Genomic DNA, 22,975 nt, shown 5'->3' with positions numbered 1-22,975 from the left:
CTTCGTACTGATTCCAGATGTATTCCAAGGCCACTTTGTTGTCCACTCACCTCCATCGCCATCAGTCTTTAACCTGCTTACATGGCCATACCTAATACTCTCCAGACACTCATCTGGACAACACTGCAAAAAGAGTTGCACTGGCGGGGCACAGTTATGATCTGTACAGATTTTATTTACAACTGTTCTACAGTTCTATTATGTATTGTTTCTCTTTTTGTTTTTATTCTGTTGACCTGTATGGCATGTTGGCTTCTCACCTAGTCTATCTTTCAGAGCTCTATGACAGCTCATTGGTGGTAATATCCACTTGGGTTCACATCCCCCTACCCCACCATCTTCTCCTCTACCTCCCCCCCTCCTCCCATTTCCCTACCCCTTTTCAGATTTAGGTACTTTTTTCTTGTTTAATAAATGTTTATTAAAACCGAGAGAGACAGGTAAACATAGAAATGGTCCTTAACAGAGGACAAGAACAGCAGATTGTATAACAAGGAGTTGGTCAACCTTGGCACTTTTCAGAAAGAGGATAAGCGAGAGAAAGAGCAAAGAAAATAGAGAAAAAGCGAAGAACGAAAGAAACGTAGATATAAAGTAGGAAATAAGGAGAGAGAGAGGGGAAGACCCAGAGAGATCAGAAAGAAGAAGGGAGAGGAGGGGACAAGTTGGGGAGGGGGTGGGGGGGAGCAGGCCACAGGTGTATCAGTAAATGAGAATCCAAAAGGACACATTAAATACACCAGAAGGAGGGGTCATGGAATGACGAGCAACATAAGTAAAACAGTAGGCAGTCACCTAATATCAGAACACAGGCTAATATTGGTGGGGGCAGCAGGGGCAACGTTAGAGTTAGAGCAGTCTGAGGGTGTGCCTGAAAGGATGTGAATGTATTGGGAGGTGGTCTTAAAAGAGGTCCAGGACCAACAAGTTGACGTGTGTAGATCTAGCTTGTCTTTGGTCAAGAAAGAGAGTTCTTCCATTCGGCAAGTGTCTTCGACTTTCCGCAACCATAGCTCAATCGTAGGAACAGTGGCCGTACCCCAAAAGATAGGGATAAGGGCCTTTGCTGAATTAAGCAGGTGGGGGATAATAAAGCGTTTGTACTTTTTCAGCGGCTTGGGGGTACAATGTAATAGAATCAACCATGGATCCGGAGAAAGAGAGTCACCTGTAATCACCAAGATGAGATGCAGAACATCCTACCAGAATGGCCGGATTAAAGGGCAGTACCACCAGATGTGGGCATGTGAGGCGGTGTCCCCACAACCCCTCCAGCATAACGGGGAGTTGGTAGGGGACATGTTGTGAAGCTTGACTGGTGTGTAGTACTACCGGGATAGCAGCTTGTAATTTGACTTGGCCACTTTGAAAGAGAGGGACGAAACATGAGCCATTGCAAGCACTTTGTCCTTTTGGGCATCCGTGATCGTGGTGTGAAGATCTGACTCCCATTTCTGTAGGAAAGGTGGGAATTGCTGCTCTTGTAGGGCAATGAGAGCCCTGTAGAATTGAGAAACAGCATGTAACGGGGGGGGGGGGGGGGGTCCGTGGATTTAAGAATGTCCTCAATAGGGTTCAGCTGTAAGAAGTCGCAGTATGGAGATTTAGGTACTTATATCACTAAAATAAATGTAATAAATACATAACTCGATTAAATGTTGTTTTTTTTTAAATATCTGCCTGGAGTTTGGCTCTGAGTTATCTTGCTTAGTGGAACCAGCATCCAGGAAAAATGTGTACATGAAAATAGCACTTTAAGATAACCATCTGTTAAGCCCAATTCTCTTTTGCTAATAGCATGATTGACAGGTGTGATTAACCTCACTGGCTACAAATGCACAAGCTTCCTGAGATTGTATGCGGTTGAGAGAAATAGGAACATATTTATCTGCTCGATGGAGGTATATATTTTATCTGCTACAGATAAGCATGGCTGAGAACAAGTCGGGCTCTTAACACCCGTAAATGAAAGCACATCAGCCACATTTATTGTGATATACCTATTTGCAACCTCATTTTTAAATGTGGAGCTTAAAAGGGCATTCACTGATGGCTTGTTTGTCATGCATTGGATTTTGCTTGACCTTCAAAAAGGAAATAATTATTTCAGAGATTCAGTGCTCTGTGTGAGAGTACAGCTTTACATTTATTGCATTACCAGTGGTAATAAAATCATTCTCAGCATAAAAGAAAGAACATGGGAAAGTGCAGTGTGAAGATTGCATTCAGGAATTAGTTTTGTCTATATTTTGTTCATGCAGCATGACTGTTTCTCTCTGTGCTTAAAAATTGTTGTTTCGTCAGCCAGAACCTTCTGGGCATCCTCTAATTAATTATGAAAAAGCAGATATTAAAGTTCACAACTACAGATCCCTGAACGCTATTATTTAATGCTGAGTGGTTACCCAGAACTTAACGCCTGGCCTTTTAGAAGCCCTTTGGAGCTCAAGCTAAAAATGCTAAATTGCACAGGGCTCAGTAGCAACAATTTGAATATCTCAAAACCCCATTTTATTTTTCCTGTCCATGTTTTGCAGTATATAGCTATTTGCAAAATAATAATAATAATAAAAAAAAAAAATATATATATATATATATATATATATATATGTATATATATATATATATATATATATATATATATATATATATGTGTATATATACACACTCACACACAAACAAGAGAACACAGAATCTGTTGCAGCTATGCATGCATAGTAACCAATCAGCTTCTAACTTCAGCTTGTTAACTCAAGCTATAACAATAAAACCTAGAAGCTGATTGGATATATATAAATATACATATACAGTGTATATATGAATTTGGTTATCCTTTGACAGTGCCTAGTGTAAGGTGCGACCATCAACTAATTAGAAACGTGACACCTTAAGCAGTATTTAAAGGAAAATTCTACTTCTGTTTTGCAGTTTAACCACTGGCTGTCCAGGGCAATTTTTACATTTTTCCCCCATGTTTAAATCAGCATTTTTTGCCATAAAGATACTAAGAACCCCCCAAACATTAAATATTTTCTGAAAGCAGAGGTCCTCTGGAATAAAATGGTGACTTTTGCTATTTTTTTTTTTTTTTTTTTGCCACACAATATTTGTGCAGCCATTTATCAAATGCTGATTTTAAGAAACCAAATACAATAAAATGAATATTAGTGCACACACAATATAATAATTTTTTTTAGTAAAAAATAAACTAGGATGTCCTAACATTAATGGTGATACCTCACTTGTGGTGCAATTGCTGTTTACATATGTGCGCAGGACCTAAATGCGCATTTGGATTTGTGTGTATGCGTTGAGGAGATGAGATGTGCTTTAAAGCGGAGTTCCGGGCACAGAAGTAATTTTTTAATAGACATACCCCCGGGACAGTCAGGGCTAGCACATTCCACAATGGCTAGCCTCTGATCTGTCCCGGTTCGCACTTACCTTTTAGAAGAAATACTTACTTATAAAATTTCTTCCACAGCGTTTCCATCTCTCTTGTGGGCAGGTGAAGCCGGCGCGGTCCTCTTCTGTGTCTTCTTCCGCGTCTTCCTGTCCCAGAATGCGCCTGCACCGGCCCCTCTCGTCACTTCCGCTGCGCCGCATTCCTCCACAGCTTCTGGGCATGCCCAGAAGCTGTTTAGCAGGGGAATGCGGCGTCGCCCGGAAGTGACGAGCGGGGCCGGTGCCGTCGCATTGATTCCTGGGAGCGATGACGTTCAGCTCCCAGGAATCATCGCGAGACAGGAAGTGACGGGGTGAGCCGCGGCGCTGAGGGAGGAAGTACTCTGAGGTGAGTATTTACGATCTTCAATTACAAGGTGAGTAAACAAAAAAAAAAAAAAATAACTATCCAATTCCTTTTCAGGTACTGTCGAACTAGTGGAGGGGCACAAAAAAAAAATATTGTTTTTGTGCCTGGAACTCCACTTTAACATTTTTTTTTGGAGGGGGGGGGATTTTTATCTATTTTATTTAAATGTATTGTTTATTTTACACTTTTTTTTTACATATAGTGAAATTGGTGTTGGGTTATTCACTTTAAGGTCATCACAGAGGAAAAGGGGGTACCCTTTATGTTTGGAGGAAAAGAGATTTAATCTCCAAATACGGAAAGGTTTCATCACAGTAAGAGCTGTAAAAATGTGGAGAAGACTCCCTCAAGAGCTGGTACTGTCCAGCTGTCCAGCTCAGTAGATTGCGTAAAAAAAAAAGGCCTGGATTATTTTCTAAATGTACGTAATATAACTGACACTAACATTTATACGTAAAGTTGACCCACAGAATATCCGATTGCCTCTTGGGGGATCAGGAAGGAATGTTTTCACCTCCTGGAGCAAATTGGACCATACTTTGCTAGGGGATTTTGCCTTCCTCTGGATCAACTGTAGGTATAGAATTGCATATATAGGATTGTAAATTTCTTTTCCCTTTTTTTTTTTTTTTTGAGCCAGACTAAAGCCGGGTACACACAATTAGATTTTTTTTTTTGTGCAACCCTTCGGTCAGCTCTGGTTGGAGACACTGTACCAACCATGCAAGGTTCAACGATCTCCCCCCGATGAGCTGTTGTGTTCTGTTAGTGGGACGCCCCCCTCCCGCCAGAACACTCTGATCAGCGTTTTCTGCCATTGGCTGAGAGCTCTGTTAGGGAGTCGGTCGGATGCTGGTTTTCTAGCATGCACGTCAGTCAGAAGCCAGCCTAACAGCCAGCTTCTGTCGGACAGACCAACATACACACGGGCCGAATGTCGACCTTCTTCTTTTTTTTTTTTTCTTTAAACGCCCGCTGTCTCCCGACATTCGGCCCGTGTGTACAGGGGGTTAACTATGTATGTAACTTTTTTTTTTTCTCCATTTAACTTTATCGCTATCACAAGGAGGCTAACAAGCCCTTTATGTAAAAACTTTGTGCTGGTGAGGGGTATCTTTATGGAGACATCAAGGGTTTATTAGACCCCAAATGTCTCCCCTGTCCTACAATGCAACCAATCAAGCACAATTTGTGCTTGATTAGCTGTTTACCTGGCAGTAGTAGGCAGGGAATGACCGCCAGAGGTAATGAAACTACCATCGCTTCCAGATTTATTAGTCACAGCAGAGATTGGGAAATGGATGTTCATCCATCGCCTCCACGTTTAGCACCTCCAGCCATATATCATGGCTCCAGGTTCCAACAAGAAAGAGAAGTCACAACAATATCAGAAGTTCAGGTAGCATATATCCTCTTCTATTATTTAAATTGTTCCTAGAAGGTTGTTTACACAGTGCAGTGGAAATTCTGCTCATGAAACTGGCATGCTTGAAGATGTCGGTGATGGACACATTCTATGAACGATGTATAGTTCTTTCAGACATAACCAGGTACTTTATTCTCTTTGAGGAGACTTTTAAGTAGAGAAAGAAAAGCTTATTCTCTATTCTCTCAGAAAACAGGTCCATAAAAAGATTGGGAACAAAGGTCTGCTAGTCAGTAAGCTTACCGATTTTATTTTTTTATGACATACACCGTAATATCAATTATTTGGGAGGCTCCTGTCGAATATGTTTGGATATCTACAGTACACTGGATCAAACTATACCTTTGGGTACAGAGCAAAAGTATACAGACAGTTACCAAATAGAGTGGAGTAAATACTTTAAATGTATTTCTGGAGGCTCACTCTGAGCTGGGATGTGAATTGCCAATATCAGAAGAGATAAACATGTTCCTATTGTCATTTATTATTAGGGAGGAAACTGAAGCACATAATGCCTTAATGAACTCTATTTGCAAGTAAACAATGGGAAGGAGTTTAAGTGATTGCCAAGCCTTGTTTTCTTTTCTTAAAATAAAAAAACTTGTCATACTTACCTGCTTTATGTAAGGGTTATGAACATAGCAGCCTTGATCCTCTTCTTCTGGGGTCCCTGGCCGGCACTCCTGGCTCCTTCCCCTAGCCCAATGCCCTGCAGCTTGCTATGAGGGTACTTGTGCGTGCTCGCTCCTGAGTTCTGCTCTGAGTGTCCATAGGACACACACAACTGGGCTTGGCCCCGTTCCCTTGTCACTGTCTCTGACTGACAGCACCAGGAGCCAATGGCTGTTCTGCTGCTGTATCTGAGCCAATCAAGAGTTAGAGACCCAGGAGAGCCTTGGCTCTTGTGTACATTGTTGAATCTAGATCAGGCTCAGGTATGTGTTTAGGGGGTGCTACATGTAAAAGGTCTATGTAACTTTTTAGGACTTTTCTCAGCTGGCTAGATCCAGAAGGGGCAAATACAAAGCATTAACCACCATCACACAATTTTTCTGTAAGATAACACACCTTTTTTTATATATTTTTTTTTTTTTTAATAGTACAGAAAATGTGAGTTGATTTTGCACAGTAACAATAGAGAAAAATAATTGGGATCCTAATGTGCTGTCTCATGTATTTTCACAACAGAGGTATCTGTGTAACCTTTTCCAGCTTGGCGACTTTTTTTTTTCTTTTTGCTTGACAATTGCTGCATTTACTTAGAATGAGATTGTGTTCTTGTGAAGAGCATAAGAACTGATCTTAGACTTTTACAAAGTAGACTTGTCTGCTCAAGCCTTGGAGCCTCTGAGCTAAGTTGTTTTTTTTTTTTTTATACATCTCAGTGCTCTGCTTATCAAGGCATTAAATGTGACAGATTTTTTAGTGGGATGATTTATCTTTTCATTCAAGCTTGCTTTTATCTTCTATTATAAAGGAAAAAAAAAAACTTTGGTACTATTCTTTTATTCTTCACTGTGTTCGAGGCAGGATACTTAGGTGTATCAGCATTGTCCCACCAAGTGCAAAGGGAATGGAAACAGCATAGGCTGAAGATTTTATACCAAATTGGCATGATTCATGTGACAAACACATTGCCAACAATAGCTAGTTAGTATAGAAGAGCCAAAGCATCCTATGCTGTTTTTTCTGTTTTGTATGATCTTTTTTTATTAAGGTTTTTCAAGAAGATGCGTGTGCAGTAAATGGAGAACAAGTCATTGGGCAGACACAGCTGCAGTTAACTAAAGCAGAATGTATGAAAACATTGGGGTCAATTCACTAACGTTTACCGCATGTGATAACACAGTCACGTGACTCATTTGCATAAATTAATGCATGCTGTAACTAAATTCCAATTCACAAAAAAAAAAAACAACGATTATGCAGTATATGTTGGTTTTGCTGGCAGTATCACATGCAGTATTTGTCAAAAAACAGAGTGGGTACAAATCGCTGGATGCTAAGGAGCTGGGTGGGAAGCTGGCTACTACATCTTTAACAATGGCTGACTCATCAGCTGTCAGGATCTCCACTGATAGCGGAATGTAAAAAAAATCATGCTGACAATTTTTTTTAAATGGCATGGGGTCCCCCCAGATTCATACCAGACCCTTATCTGAGCATGCAGTCCGGTAGATCAGGAAATGGGAGGGACGAGCGAGCGCCCCCACCTAAACCATACTAGGCCATGTGCCCTCAACATGGGGAGTGAGTGCTTTAAAGAAGGGGGGCTCTGTCCCCCCACCACAAACCACCTTTTTCCTATGTTGATGGGGACAAGGGCCTCATGGTTGTGGGGTTATGCGGGCAAGGGGCTTATAAGAATCTAGAAGCCCCCCTTTAACAAGGGGACCCTACATAGTACCCCTACCCATTCACCAAAAAAGTGTCAAAAAGAAATAAAAACACAGATAGAAGTCCATTATAAAAAAAAAAAAAACAATGTTCTCTGATGTAAATCCATCAGCAATGCTGCCGCCCACCGCACCGCCGAACCCAAATAAAAAATTTCTGAACGCCGACTTCCTCCTCCACCATTTACCAGTTCTTAAATAGGTAAGGGTGGGTCCATCTGGGGACACCACCTGGTGGCACCGCCCCCTTGTGTTGTCACGGACCGGTGTATGCTGGAATTTCACTTTCACAACTGATTTTTCTGCAAGTGTTATTTTACCCCATTTTTATGGCCTTTATTTAACTCTAAGTGAATTGACCCCATTGTCACCATGCAGTATGGCAAAATAGAATCAACTCAACCACAAGCAGCATTGTGGAACAAATATCCTTTAGTAACATTTCAGTAAAGCTATTATGTATTTTTATCTAGATTTTAAAGCACAATATGCGATTGGAGGGAGACACTTAGGATGGTCCCCTTGCAAAAGGAAGTTTGTTACTACCGAGTAAAACATCCTCTGGCGTTTCCTCCTCAATATGATCAGGAGAGTATTTGTCTGTTTGGGAATACTATATAAATAATTACCTGCCTATCCACCACATATACCCTAGTAGAAGGACGCTACATATCCTCTCTCCATGGCAGTATATGAATATCTAATACAATAGTGCATTGGGGTCTATACGACATAATAAGATAGCATGTGTACCATATAGGCACGTATAGGTACCCCTACTCTAAATGCACGTATATGCTTTACAAAATTATTATTACTGCAATATTGATGCGCTGTCTACACCTGCCATATAATTGGTATCCATCAATTCCTGTCTGTCCTGTGAGTCTGCACTTCTGGGGGAACACTAGCTGGTTTTCTGGTCTATTAATCCCTGAAGAAACGAAGTCAAGTGAAACGCGTTGGCTGCACAGGGACCATGTCCATCTTTTTTGATTGAGACCCCACCACCCGGCTATCCACTTTGTGTTCTCAATTTTATTATATGTATATGTTATGTGTATGTGTGTCTTCTGAACATGTCCATACATGCTTTTTATGTGAATAGAATTCATTAATAAACATGTATTTTTAATTTTATTACCGTGTTGCATTATATATTTTGACCATCTCCTTTGGGCCCTTAAAACCACACTTTTTTCTTTCTATGGTTTTGCTATTGTACATTCTTTGGCCCAGGTATGCGAAAAATGCCTTGTTTTGTAACTCAATTTTCTATATACTTTAATAAAAAGAAGTTTAAATAAAAGTTATGTGTGTAGAAGATCAAGGTTTAGATATCAAAGAAAATATATGTAAAAACAAAGATTAACTAGGAGCAAAAAAGTCTGTGCTAATTTTTGGGGTTCTTTTACCTTGCATACCAAGGTACAATAACTTTTGTAATAACCTCTGGAGTGGTAGGTAATATTAGTTTGAGTTGAGAAAGTTTTATTTTGAATGTAACACGTTCGAGGATGTACCAGTGTACTATGAGAGGCAGGGGCATACCTGTTTTAAATTTATAGGAACAGGGTTGCATTGGCATTGTTAAAACTTCATGTATCCATGCAGGTAGGAATTGCAGTAAGTAATAAAATATTTACATAAATGTGAGGGGTGTACTCACTTTTGTAAGATACTGTGTGTGTGTGTGTGTGTGTGTGTGTGTGTGTAAAAATATATATACTATATGTATGCATGTGTATATATATATATATATATATATATATATATATATATATATAAAATTATAAATACCTTTTTTCACTTTTCAGCTGCAAAAGGAGCTCAGGGAGGAGAAACAGCAGAACACTAGTCTTCCCAGTGAATGGCTGTGCAGGGAGGGCAGGTCAAGTCTGATCATTGGAGGAGAGTAGACCGAGTTCCCAGCACACCTAGAGAACTGACCGTGCTGTGCTCTCATCCTTAGTGTGGTCAGCTTTTGATAGAAAAAGCTTTGTGCACTTGTCCAAATCACTTGGTGGAGGGGGATTATGGTGTGGAGTGTTTTTTCCAGGGTTGGGCTAGGTCCTTTAGTTCCAGTGAAGGGAACTCCTAAGGCATCAACATAAGGCATTTTGGACAATTTCATGCTCCCAATGCACATTCAAGGTTCATAAAGATATGGATGAGTGAGTTTGGGGTGGAGGAACTTGACTGGCCTGCACAGAGTCCCTACTTCAACCCAACAGAACACCTTTGGGATGAATTAGAGCGGAGACTGCGAGCCAGGCGTTCTCGTTCAATATCAGTGGCCTCACAAATGCAGTTCTCGAAGAATGGCCAAATATTCTCATAGACACACTCCTAAACCTTGCGGACAGCCTTCCCAAGAGAGATGAAGCTGTTGGTGGGCCAACTCAATATTGAACCCTACAAGATAAGGCAGGGATGCAATTAAAGTTAATGTGCTTGTAAAGGTAGGTGACCCAATACATTTGGTAATATAGTGTAAGTAGGCTATACAGGTCAGCCTATGTGTTCACTTGTCTGACTGAAAACAACATCTTGAATTATTTAAAGTGTCTTTTAGAGCAACTCTGCCTAATAGATTCTTCCTAGTAGAACATGCCTTTACACCATGTCCAATTGCCTGTTTTTTACTTATTGATCACTATCTGCAACACTATGGAAGAAGACAATGTCATAATTCTGCTCATTTGACTTTGGTTGGATTTGACTTTGAACTCAGACTTTGGAAACCTATCTTGAAGTGGCAAGACATGTGATTTTGCACATTACCTTTCCCTTTGAACATAAGTAGAGCAATTATACTATGAGCATACCTCTGCAGTATCATTTATTACAAAAAGTAAACAGCTCGAATAGGTTTGATGCCTCAAAGGCCTCCTCCTGTTAGATTTTATGGGCAAGTTGCAGGTCATAACTTTTTATTGAACCTGCATAAAGCATTATTGAACTAACCTGAGAGTTACACAGCCTTCAAATATTTGTCAGTCACTCTCAAATATTCAGAGATATACAAGTCTAAAATTATGCACGATATTATTTCTTCCTTCAATTTTTTGACATATTTATTTTTTTGTAGAAGTCAAGCTGACAGTAATTGAATTTACAGGGATGAGGGAAAGCAGATGACCATGTACAGTTTGAATGATTATCTTGTGGGCCATTATATTAATGAATTAAAGACAGGTTGCTGGTACATATTTACTAAATCACAGGTAAAGAAAACACTATAGCACGCTCACAATAATTGATTTACACAGACCCACACTTTTATAAACAAGCCATTGTGGTAAAAGCATTGCTGAAATGTGCAAACATTTTTTTTGAAGATGTAAAATTTGATATTCCCTACCTCAAGTTAGTCTAACCTACCACTGTGGAAACTGCTACTTCAGTCCACTTCAGCTGGTCATCCCCTTCTGTTCCTGACCACCTCAATGTTTCCTAGGAGTGAATAGAAAATCTGCCTATAAGCCATAAGACTTTTGCAGGTCAGAGCCTTTGTAAAATTGGTGGTTGGTGTTATATTTAAAATTTTCAGCATTTTCTGTTTTTATTGACATTTTTACTAGTTTCTGTAGCAGTATGTGGGCATGTGTGGGAAACTGGCAGGATCATATAACATGGAATAACTCACATGTAATGCATATTTCTGCAAGGAAAAGGGAAAGTAATTATTTGTTAATAACCATTTCCAAGTGGTTGTGACATTACGTGGCAAGGCATACCACTTAACAAACAACAAACAGAAAGCAGCGCCAGCTTCGTGAAGCATAAGGTTTATTAATACAAAAACACATAGTGACTTATTTTTAAGTAAGTGAAGGCCGGTAGGGTAGGTGAATGGGATCATCCATCTTCTTGTCCTGGATACCGCTGCAGAAAGGAGGGGTGCAGGGTGCCGGTGGTGCATGGAGGCTGTTGTCTGGCAGCCTGTCTGATGGTGCTGTGGTGGTGGAGGACTCTCAGTGGGGCTCCACTTCCTACTTCCTGTCAGCCCAACATCACTTCCTGTGAAGCGGAGGGAAAGATGGGCGTTGCTAGCTTTTGGAGCATCCGCGCTCCTTCATTAGGCGGTCTAATGCAGGAGATTCTCGTTCATCCAGTTCTTCTAGGAAATGGTCCCAGTCAAACACACTTTAATCTTTTTAATCTCTGAAAATTTGTTCAAGGTTTCTTAAAATCATTGGTAGCCGATTATGGGCACTTTCACAGACCCAAATCTGACCCTAGCCCTGCTGAGTGTGGCAATCAATGGTTTCCCATCTACTAATTGTACTGGAATCACACACATCTTGCTTTCAGCAAGAACTGGTATCACGAAGCATTGGAAGGACATGCTTGCACTTAGTTCTCTCTCTGACCAATTATCAATAATGCCTACACTTGCTTAGATCCCCTAAACAGGCTATTGTTGCTGACTCTTGGAAACCTTGGGTCCATTGGTATAAAACTCGACTACTGCTGCATACTGTATGTTCTTTATATTGGTTTTGCACCCTTGTAAGTTTGTTACTATTGTGTGTCTGTAAACAGCCACTCAGGGTGTCTTTATTTCTGTATTTGTTACCCTTATTAGCAGAATTCAATAAATATCTATTAGAAAAAAACATCATTTGTAGCCAGCACAATAAAGGACAGACAGAGCATTATTATATTTAGTGGACAATTTTCTTTGTGAGCTTAAAAATCAGCTTTAGTCTAGACCTGGGATCTCCAAACTACGGACATCCCATAAGGCATTGTAAAACTCTGACATTCACAGACATGACTAGACATGATGGGAATTGTAGTTCCTGGAGAACTGGAGGGCCATAGTTTGGAGAACCCTGGTCTAGCTTATGTTGCTAAAAATGTTATATATTAAACATTAACTATCATTTCTCATATCCACATTCTCTATTCTTAATGTCCTGCCTACTTTTAGGTGCCACATTCTTTCCTTTATTCACTGTCTGGAAAAAGTTCATTGTACTACAGAGCACCACAGCCTTTTCTATATCCACATTCCATCTGACTTGAATATGTGGGAGGGGTGGGATCAAATGGGAGGTCAATCAGCCACAGCTCAGAGAGCCCCTAGCAGCCTCGGAGGAAACCCAGGGGTTCTATGGAGCTAGCGCAGAGAGCCTAAGCTACAGTATCTATATAATAAGATGTTTTTCCACTATCCTAAGCAAAGTTTCATAAAGAATGTATACAAAATGCAATAGTGCCCCCCCTTAAAAATCATTACTTTAAAAGTCCTGCTCTGATTTTTTTTTTTGGGGGGGGGTTGGCATTGGTACATGATTCCCACCATGGAAGTGCCCAGTTGCCCATGAAAAAGCCCAGAAAAAAAGTATTTTGCTACTATAGACTTCAAAGGGGTGTGGGCTCTATGTTTGAGGTTTGGTGATTTCCCACAGGGTTTAGTGAACGTCAAGTGAATCAAATATTGTTTTGTTCACTCATCCCTATAGGGGGGGGGGTATTTTCTGAACATACATGTTTACATATTTCAACCTTCTTTACCCACATAGGTCTAAACTTGTATTCAAAAAACACTTTTTTTTTGGGCCACAAGGCTGGCTTTTCACTGTACATTAAAAACACACAAAATGACTCCCACACTTGGAGTCCTGGTGAATCCTCCCCTTTCCTCTTGCCCCTCCCACTTCTCTCCCCCCTTCCCTTACCCCATCCCAACCCTCCCCTTCCTTCCCCCCCCTTTTTCCCCCCTCCCCTCGGCATAGAAACTCACTGAAAACTGAGCATGTTCAGAGTTTCCACCAAAGCTGCAAAATCCCTAGCTAAATTGGGAACATGAACAAAAGGTGGCGATAGAGATCAGCAGGATTAACCAGGTTTTTTACAGAATACAGAAAATTAACTTCCTAGTATGAACAGCATGTAATACAGCATTTATTGATAGTTTTTATGATGTGGATTTAGTAAAACTTCAATTTCAATAGGAATTAAAGGTCTAAGGGCCTACTGCTACTTTTGTACAATATATTGTATGTCTCAGTGCAGTTACTCATCTTGCAAGCTTTAAAATATTCAATGCATGAAAAAAAAATATATTATTTATATATATATATATATATATATATATATATATATATATATATATATATATATATATATATATATATATTAAAATATCAGAAAAAAAAGGTAAGCATTATTGCTTAAAGTGGAACTAGACCCCTCAAATACTCAAATGTTGTGTCCCTGAGTATTATGTCCTAAACTTGCTTAATCTCAGCATCTGTTTAGCCCGAACGTTTTAACCGATATTTGAAGTGAGTAGAGTACATCCTTTCAGAATACCCAAACATTTATAATGTAACAATATTATCATGCATTATGTTAGCATGAATTTACATATGCTGAGATGTTCCAAGGAAAGTAACCATTGTATGCAAAACGCTACATTGTAAACTATACACACATTAAATGGAGCACATGAGTGATTCTAAAAACGTACTTTCTATAAATTGCACATCCAGCAATGGCATCAATGTCCATTGCCAAAGGTTATAGTGAAGGTTTGAGCAGGGACCTGCCAAAATGTAATCCATGTATGGGCAGGCTGAGTGTACCCAAGTCGATCCATCAATCAACTTGGGTACAACCAGCCTGTCAGATTTTTTTACATGCAATTAATGCCGGTGGTTATAGCTTCTACAGTATTCATTGTGTTTTGCTGACATGGAAGGCTTCCCACAAACCCCCATGTTGGAAGGAAAGGTAATCCGATCATCTATGAGCTGCTCACGTGTCTTTTATATGCAGCTTTATATCAAATTTGTTTGAACCAAAGCCATCTGCAATTAACTAGTCGCTGCAATATATGTTATAAATGGTACTTAAAGCGGAGTTCCGGGCTCAAAAACCACTTTGGCCCATCCGCTTGCTGTAAATGCCCTGAAAAACAAATAGATGCTCCCAAATTTTTTTTTCTTTACTTACCTTGTTTTTTTAAGAAAGAATACTTACCTTCCTTCTACTTCCTCTCTCTTCGGCCGCGGCCCGCGCCGTCACTTCCTGTTTGCGATGACTCCTGGGAGCTGAACGTCATCACTCCCAGGAGTAAATGCGCCTGCACCGGTCCCGCTCGTCAGTTCCGGTGCAGGCGTGTCATTACCTGCTAAACCGCTTCTGGGCATGCAGGGATGACGCGCATGCCCTGGAAGTGAGGAGCGGGGCTGGTGCAGGGCATTCTGGGACAAAGAAGACACGGAAGAGGATGCAGAAGAGGACGCGCTGGCTTCAGCTGCCCAAATCCGAGATGGCAGTGCTGGAGAAGAAATTTTCAAGGTAAGTATTTCTTCTAAAGGTAAATGTGACCTGAGACAGTTCAGAGGCTATCCATTATGGAATGTACTAGCCCTGACTGTCCCGGGGGTATTTTTATCTAAATTTCACCCTCAAGGCCGGAACTCCGCTTTAGGATTCAACTTAGAAACAAGGTAAAGGCTTGATTGCTGTCGGTGGCCCTATAAGATAGAATGATCTCTTACACAGCAGAGTTAAATTCCATCATTCACATGTCACTATATCTGGAACCAATAGCTAGAAGACTAGTAAAAAACTCTTAGCAATAAGCAGTAGGTGACCCTAGTGTAAGTCAATTGTACTAATAGGAAGAATGGTTCTGGAACCTTTTGTTATACATTGCAATGTGTTACTGATAGCATCCTGATGTGTGGGTGGCGGTGTTCTGCCTCAGGAGCCTAAGTGCCCTATGCCATGACCTATGCTGCTGTGTAGCAATCCAGATTGTTGAGAATCTCACCTTACCTAACCTCTTTCTGGTGATAATATATAAATGGAAAGCAAAAACGATAAGAAAAATTATTTAAATTTACTCTGCAATGTACAGCAAAATGCATGGCACTGTCCAGCACAGGTTTCATGTACCTACATTCGGCTTGTCCTAGACTGATGTACTATATATTTCAGCATTAATTTCATGTAAAAATGTTCTGTTCCATCAGTAATGATAGCAAGCAGATTGCATTTTTTTCTTCCACCTTTAGACTACACCTAACAATGGCATATTGTTTCATAATGTTTGCCTGGCTTATTTAAATAGTAAATATATTTAGGTAAAAAAAAATGACTTTATAATATAGGAAATGAGCAAAAGCGTACTTTTTCTACAGTTAATTTAAATGAGCTAAGCTTTAGGAGCAAACTGTATGGTGTTACAATTAAAGTACAGAATAAGGAGGCAGCTAAAGATTTCTTTTTTGTAAAATTGCACACATGTAAGTACTGCAGTAGCATTAAGGGCTTCAATAAGTGTCCCTTTTAAGCTTACCTCACCATGACTAGCTATTTCTTTCAATGAGAACTATTCACAAAATAGCTGTAATCGCTCCTACTTTCTTGCTTTTTTTCTTGAAATACCATTAACTTGGTCTAATAGCCATCACCATTTAGGGAATGTCCCCCATAATACATTTCCAAGTAGCGCAGCAATGCTTGAAGACTTTCTGAGATTTAATAAGTACCGAAAGCCCTTCAGAACACTATCTAACTGTGACTAAGTAAAGGATTTCTGCACACAAAATTGTTTTCCTGCTTGAAGACAAAGTCTCAACTTATAACTCTACTACAGGAAAATGAAAAGTTTTTTTCCTTTTTTTTTGTGTTAAAATTGTATTTATTATGATTACACAGATGTGAAATTCAATGAATAAAAATTGCAATCTTTACTGCAGTGTGTAATGAGAGAAATGTATTTAATTTAGGGATGTAATCCGGGGTAAGGCAGCAGGGGCAGTTGCTTAGGGAGCAGAGTGGGGGAGTATTGAAACATAAAAGAAAAGTACATATTTAAAAGTGTCTTTGAGATTTTTAATGAGGCTGGAAAGTAAACTATTTCTATCGTTACTACCATTTTTTCTGATAAACCCAGCATGCAAAGAGCTAAGTGGAAGACTGTGGGATGGACATTATAACAAACACAGTACCCTAGGGCAAAAGAAAGTTAAACTGCTTCCATACTGGGCCAATTCTGTCATTCCTCTCCTACATGTAAAAATTATAATTGTTTTGCGAGAAAATTACTCAGAACCCTCAAACATTATATATATTTTTACGCAGAGACCCTAGGGAATAAAATGAGGGTCGTTGCATTTTTTTATGTCACATGGTATTTTTGAAGAAAAAAAAAAACACTTTTATTAATTAAAAAACAAAACACTAAAGTTAGCCCAATTTTTTGTATAATGTGAAAGATGATGTTATGCTGAGTAAATAGATACCTAACATGTCACGCTTTAAAATTGCGCACACTTGTGGAATAGCACCAAACTTTGGTACTCAACCACTTTAGGTCTGCTCACATTGCTGCTACTGCGGCAATGTGGCTCGTTATCGTCCAGCGACGTAGTACTATGTCGCTGGACTCCTCACCCTGTAGGCAGCGCTCGCGCGCTGCCGGAGGCGCGCTCCCGCTGTTTTCAGTCACAGCGGGAGTCGGGCCAGGGGAGGAGCTGCGGCGATCGCCGCTGCTCTTCCCCGATCGTCGGGGAATCGAGTGTAGAGATCCGCCCGCTTGAGTAAACAGAGCGGGCGGATCTCCTAAGTGACAGGCAGGGACAGATAGCATGAGCATAGCTGAACATGCGATCTGTCCCTGACTCACTCAGTCACCTCCCCCCACACACTTTAGTAAGCACCAGGCATACATTAACCCCTCCCTCTCCAATAAAATTAACCCCTTCCCTGCCAGTGTCATTTTTACAGTAACAGTGCATATATATAGCACTGATTACTGTAGTAATGTCACTGGTACCCCCAAAAGTGTCAAAAATGTCAGTCAAGGGTCCGATCTGTCCACCACAATGTCGCAGTCCCGCAAAAAAAAAATCGCAGATCGCCGCCATTACTCGTTAAAAAAAAAAACATAAAAAATGACAGAAATCTTTCCCTTAGTTAGTAAACGCAATAACTTTTGTGCAAACCAGTCAAAATACGCTTATTGTGATTTTTTTTACCAAACATAGGTAGCAGAAAACAAATTGGCCAAAAATTTTTAAAAAATTTGATTTTTACATTTTTTTGGGGGGGGGGGAATTTCATATAAAAAAATTTAAAAAATATTGTTATTTTTTCAAAATAAAAGTTTTTTTTGTTTATAGCGCAAAAAGTAAAAATGGCACAGGTGATCAAATACCACCAAAAGAAAGCTCTGTTTGTGGGAAAAAAAGGACATAAATTTTGTTTGGGTACGGCGTCGCACGACCGCGCAATTGTCAGTTAAAGTCGCACAGCGCCAAATTGCAAAAAATGGCCCAGACGTAAGACCGCAAAATCCTCCAGTGGTAAAGTGGTTAAAAATCTCCATAGGCTATGCTTTAAAAATGTTTACAGGTTACCAGTTTAGAGTTACAGAGGAGGTCGTGTGCTAGGATTATTGCTCTTGCTCTAACATTCACCAGGTGTGGTTTGAACTTTGTTTACATACGCAGACATGGCTTAATTTTTTATTTTGTTTTTTTAATTGTGGTTTATATAATTTTTTTTTTTACACTTTCCCTTTATTTATTTTTTATCACTTTTATTCCTTTTACAAGGAATGCAAACATCCCTTGTAATAGGCATAGGGCATGACAGGTCCTCATTATGGAGAGATCTGCAGTCTATAAGTCCCCACATGTCTCCTCTAGGCTGGAAAGCCTGAGATTAAAAAAAAAGAAAACGATCGCCACTTCCCAGCCAAAAAATGTCAATTTTTACATTTGCCGACACCGGATGTGATGTCATAACGTCACGCCAAGCCTCTGAAGGTCATAGAGATGGCCGAGGACCATCTGGTCCTCAGTCAGCTCTATGGTAAATGGCCGCCACTGGCCAATTCATTCTCCAGTTCGCTGATCGCATAGGTGAGCCGGTAGAAGCACCGAAGGGCGGTGGGAGGGGGGGGGGGGACGTCACCACCCGTGACCTGTAAAAACAATCAAGTGGCTGAACAGCCACATTGATTAAATTGATTTTTTTTACATTGCAGGGAATCACCAGCAGAAAAAAAAAAAAACGAATAATGCCTCCACCTGCAGGCATCATTCAGATATCTCCACTTCAAGTCCAGGACGTCATATGGCGTCCAGCGGTATGGAAGTGGTTCAAGAATTTTGTAATGTTGTTAATTAAATACTGGAGTGGAAAAACTGTATTTTCCAATAACATGATATTCCTTTAGAAAAGCAAGTACAAAGCTTGCATTTAAGAAATAGCTTAAAATAGTTATTAAAGGAGTGTTGAAGCCAAAGATAAGTGTGAACTGGGGAAATGACTAATCCCGAGAGGTAGCTCTCTAACAAACTGGGTAACCCTATGGGTCTCTGGAACAATGCACGGAAAAAGTGTAGAATAAGAGCACCACAAGAATGAATATGGTCCAGTATAAATGTATTTGTTTTGATAGTACATTAATGGGTACAGCATGCCATTTCTTAGCCCTGGTGAAGGAGGATTTGTGAGCCCCAAAATTGTATTGGCTGTACCTACTGATTTATTATCAAGATTAATACATTTTTACTGGGCTATTTATTGATTTCTGGCACTCTCATCCTTCACACTTTCATTAACAAATAGCTCTCACTTTTCTATTGTAAATAAAATATGGGTTTATGAGATTTACAAATGATTGCATTTGGTTTTTATGAAGGTTTTACACAGCATTCCAAAGTTGTGTCTTTAGAGTGTGAGAACTTTGACACATGGACTGCATTAGTGTTGTAATGTATTGCAGTTTGCACTAGGTCACTTTTCAAAAATTTAAAGCTGAAGTTCAGCTGTAAAAATCTTTAGCCATATAAATTACCTGTAATCAAGGGTGTCGCTTGTTATACAGGCAACTGGATCTGGAACACTTTCCCTGCATGGATGCCTCTTCCTGTCTCTGAACTTCTGGCATTGCAATAGTACAAACTTGGGGTCTGCAGGCAAAACAGCAGTCCAGATGGGGAAACACCCCCTACTTCCTCCTCCTCTGTTGAGAAAAATTCTTTACTGATTACAATACTTGTCACAGTGGTGTTACAAGCAGTTTAAAGGATAAGTTCACTTAAAAAAATAAATAAATACATTTTTTTGCCTGTTAAAAAAAATGTGCATTTATTATTAATATTATTGTTTTTGTAGAAGCCTTTAACCACGTCTGGACTGGAAAGATTTGCCCCCTTAATGACCAGGCCATTTTTTGCGATTCGGCACTGCGTTACTTTAACGGAAAATTGTGCGGTCATGCAACGCTGTACCCAAATACAATTGATGTCCTTTTTTCCAAAAATAGAGCTTTCTTCTGGTGGTATTTGATCACTTCTGCAGTTTTTAGATTTTGCACTATAAACAAAAAAAAGAGCATCAATTTTGAAAAAAAAAAAACACGCCATTTTCTTTACTTTCTGCTATTAAACATTCCCAATAAAAGTTTTTTTAAAATTTAAATTTTTTTATCAGTTTAGGCCAATTTGTATTCTGCTACATATTTTTGGCAAAAAAAAAAATCCCAAAAAGTGTATTTTAATTGGTTTGCGCAAAAGTTATAGCGTTTACAAACTACAGATAGATTTTTGGACTTTATATTTATTTTTTTAGTAATGGCGGTGATCTGCGATTTTTAGCGGCACTGCGGCATTGCTGCAGACAGATCGGACCCCTAACAGACATTTTTGACACTTTTTGGGGACCAGTGACACTAATACAGTAATCAGTGCTAAATAATATGCATTGTTACTGTATAAATTACTCTGGCAGGGAAGGGGTAAATACTTATGGTGATCAAAGGGGTTAAATGTATGCCTGTATGATTACTGACTGTGTGTGTGTGTGTGGGGGGGGGGGGTCTGTGACAGGCATAGACAGGTCGCAGTTTCAGTGTCCCTGCCTGTCTGAAAGAAGATCCGCCTGCTTTGTTTACATACGCAGGCGAGTCTTCTCTCGGTTTCCCAAATGATTGCGGGAGGGCAGCGGCGATTGCCGCTGCTCCTCCCACAGCCCGCGGACCGCCTCCCGCCGCCAAAACCACATGCACTCCAGTCACGTAGCACTATAGCACTATGTGACTGGAGGCAGCCGAGCTGCCCTGCCACCATAAAAAGGCAGCGGGCGGTCGGCAAGTGGTTAAAGCAATGCTGATCACTGGTACCATGCAGGTCTCCTGCAGATCTGTCAGTGTATCTGTGTGCCCATACATCCCGTAAAGGCAAGAAAATACATTGACAGGAAGAATCCATGAACTAACACGGCACTCCACAGCAATAGTCTAATAAGTGAAGTGTCAGAAAAAAACAGCGCTTCCAGGAATGTGCATAATCATAAATTAATAATATTAAAAAACACCAAATAATAAATAAAGTAAGGTGCAATTGTGCTAAATGATAACTAACATCAATTCATAAATTAAAGTGCAATGGTGCCAAAAATACTGTGCATAAAGTGCAAAGGTGCTAACTATAAATTTTGCAGTGCAAAAAAACAAAGTCCAAGATTTAAGTAAACAGTCCACTTAAAATATATAACTTCGATAAAGTGCTGTAAGGAAAAAAGTGCTTGAAGTGCTCCACACGGTGGGAAGGTTCTCCAAAAACCCTCTTGGGGGTCCACTCACCAGAACTATATGGCTAATATGCCTTGAGTATGCAGTGGTCCTCCAGCATAATACTAGCCCTTTATTAGGGCTGCCTAACAGGTTGGATGAGCCTTAGAAATGAGTGGGTCAGCAAACCTCCAGCTTCCAGTATGATCCCCCCTTGATCGCCACTCAAAAAGAAGGGAATGGACCAAAAATAGTGAAGCCCGCAAGATAATTTATTGATAAATACTAGATTAAAAATACTCACATACGTGACAATGTAAAAGCATAAGAAAACCACATAAAGCAAACAATATGACGCACTTCCTGGCAGACGGCAACCACGCAATGTCACTTCCTACACCTCGTGGAACGCATGCCGGCGGAATTCCCGGAAGGAGACACATATGTACAATCCATATAAAGATTGTTTTAACAATATAAAATTATTTTTATTATATTTTATCAGTATATAATATCCCCACTGTTTTTTAAATGTTATCAGTACATATTATCCCCACGGTTTTTTAGTTTATTTATTCCTCTTATTTAAACCTTGTGGTGCTAACCTGCATAATTCATAAAAAATCACCATGATTCCCTCTTACGTAGTCTTTACAGTGGCTAAGCAGTTTGCATACATTGCTTGCATAAATGGGGTCCTGGGTTTAATTTCTTCCAAGGACACAATCTGCTTGAAGGTTGAATGTTGTCTGCATGGTTTATGAGCTATTGATTGTATTCTCTTATAGACCCTAAAGTATGTGTATGACAGAGACTGCACACATTTGGGAACTTTAGATGATATTGTTGGATGGCTTAAGGACAGTAACTAGAACTAGAACTTGTATAGACAAAGTAAAACCACTATTGAAAAAAGAATGGTCCTTAAGATAACTATGTCACTGCAATATGAAGAAGATAAAGCTGTGTGTTTATCTTTAATACGTTTAACTGACTTTTGAAACTGTATCCGGTCTCAATAACTTCTTTCTTTTTATGGTTAGTTTGAAAGCACATTGAAGAACATTTCATTTTCTAACTCGTTCATATGGAGATGCTTTTATTTTATGCCCACATTGGTTATATTTTTAGGCTTAGATTTGTGCTTTGATTTACTTTTAAGTGTTTTATTGAGTTCAGATAGTAATTCAATTATCTTTTTCCTTTCAGAAGAGTTTCCTGGGCTGCACCACTTTCAAAGTGAAGGATCTAGTCAAAGCAAAGGAACAGCCCCTGTCTCTAAATCTCAAGTAGGTTTTTTTGCATTCATAAATTTCTGCATGTGGTCTAAAATATGATTTTTTTTTCATTCTGTTGTGTTTCTATAGCTTTCTATAGGTTTTTGGGATTTTAACTGGTAAACTTGAGCTGACACCTTTGTTGACCAAAACCTTTTAGTGGCCTACAGTGGCTAGTCAACAATTATTTTGGCCTTATTTAGTGCAGAATAAAGAAAAAGGCAAGTTCTAAGAATATGCTAGAATTGAATTATTGTATACAGTATAAAAACAGAACATTTAAATGTTTGCGTTGGAGTGAAATCACATTTTTGTAGGTTAATTTCTGCAGAAATAAGACTACAGTAGGTTGATTGTGTAAGGGTTGCCTTCCTGAGTTGCATTTTCTTGGTATGCAGCAGAACTTCCTGCAAATTATCTATGATACTTTATTTTACATTTTTTTTATACATTATTAAGGCAATGCTGAATATATTTTATATGACATTTAAAATACTTTTCTGAAAAAGC

The 22,975-nt window shown here is 39.5% G+C and overlaps 1 protein-coding gene across 4 annotated transcripts in view; it reads left to right on the top strand.

The window, feature by feature from the left end:
• Positions 1 to 22,975, top strand: part of INPP4B (inositol polyphosphate-4-phosphatase type II B) — a 944,562-nt gene that overhangs the window by 504,392 nt on the left and 417,195 nt on the right. For 3 of the 4 annotated variants that reach the window (XM_082244155.1, XM_082244153.1, XM_082244156.1), the window contains one exon: positions 22,398 to 22,477. In XM_082244155.1, the coding sequence (XP_082100281.1) occupies positions 22,398 to 22,477 (80 nt within the window). The remainder of the gene's footprint in view (positions 1 to 22,397; positions 22,478 to 22,975) is intronic. The other variant, XM_082244154.1, reaches the window with a different exon arrangement.

Source organism: Pelophylax lessonae (assembly GCF_965119305.1).
Source record: "Pelophylax lessonae genome assembly, chromosome: 1".
Classification (NCBI taxonomy): domain Eukaryota; kingdom Metazoa; phylum Chordata; class Amphibia; order Anura; family Ranidae; genus Pelophylax; species Pelophylax lessonae.
The sequence above is the reverse complement of the archived record's forward strand: the minus strand, read 5'-3'. Positions and strand labels throughout refer to the sequence as shown.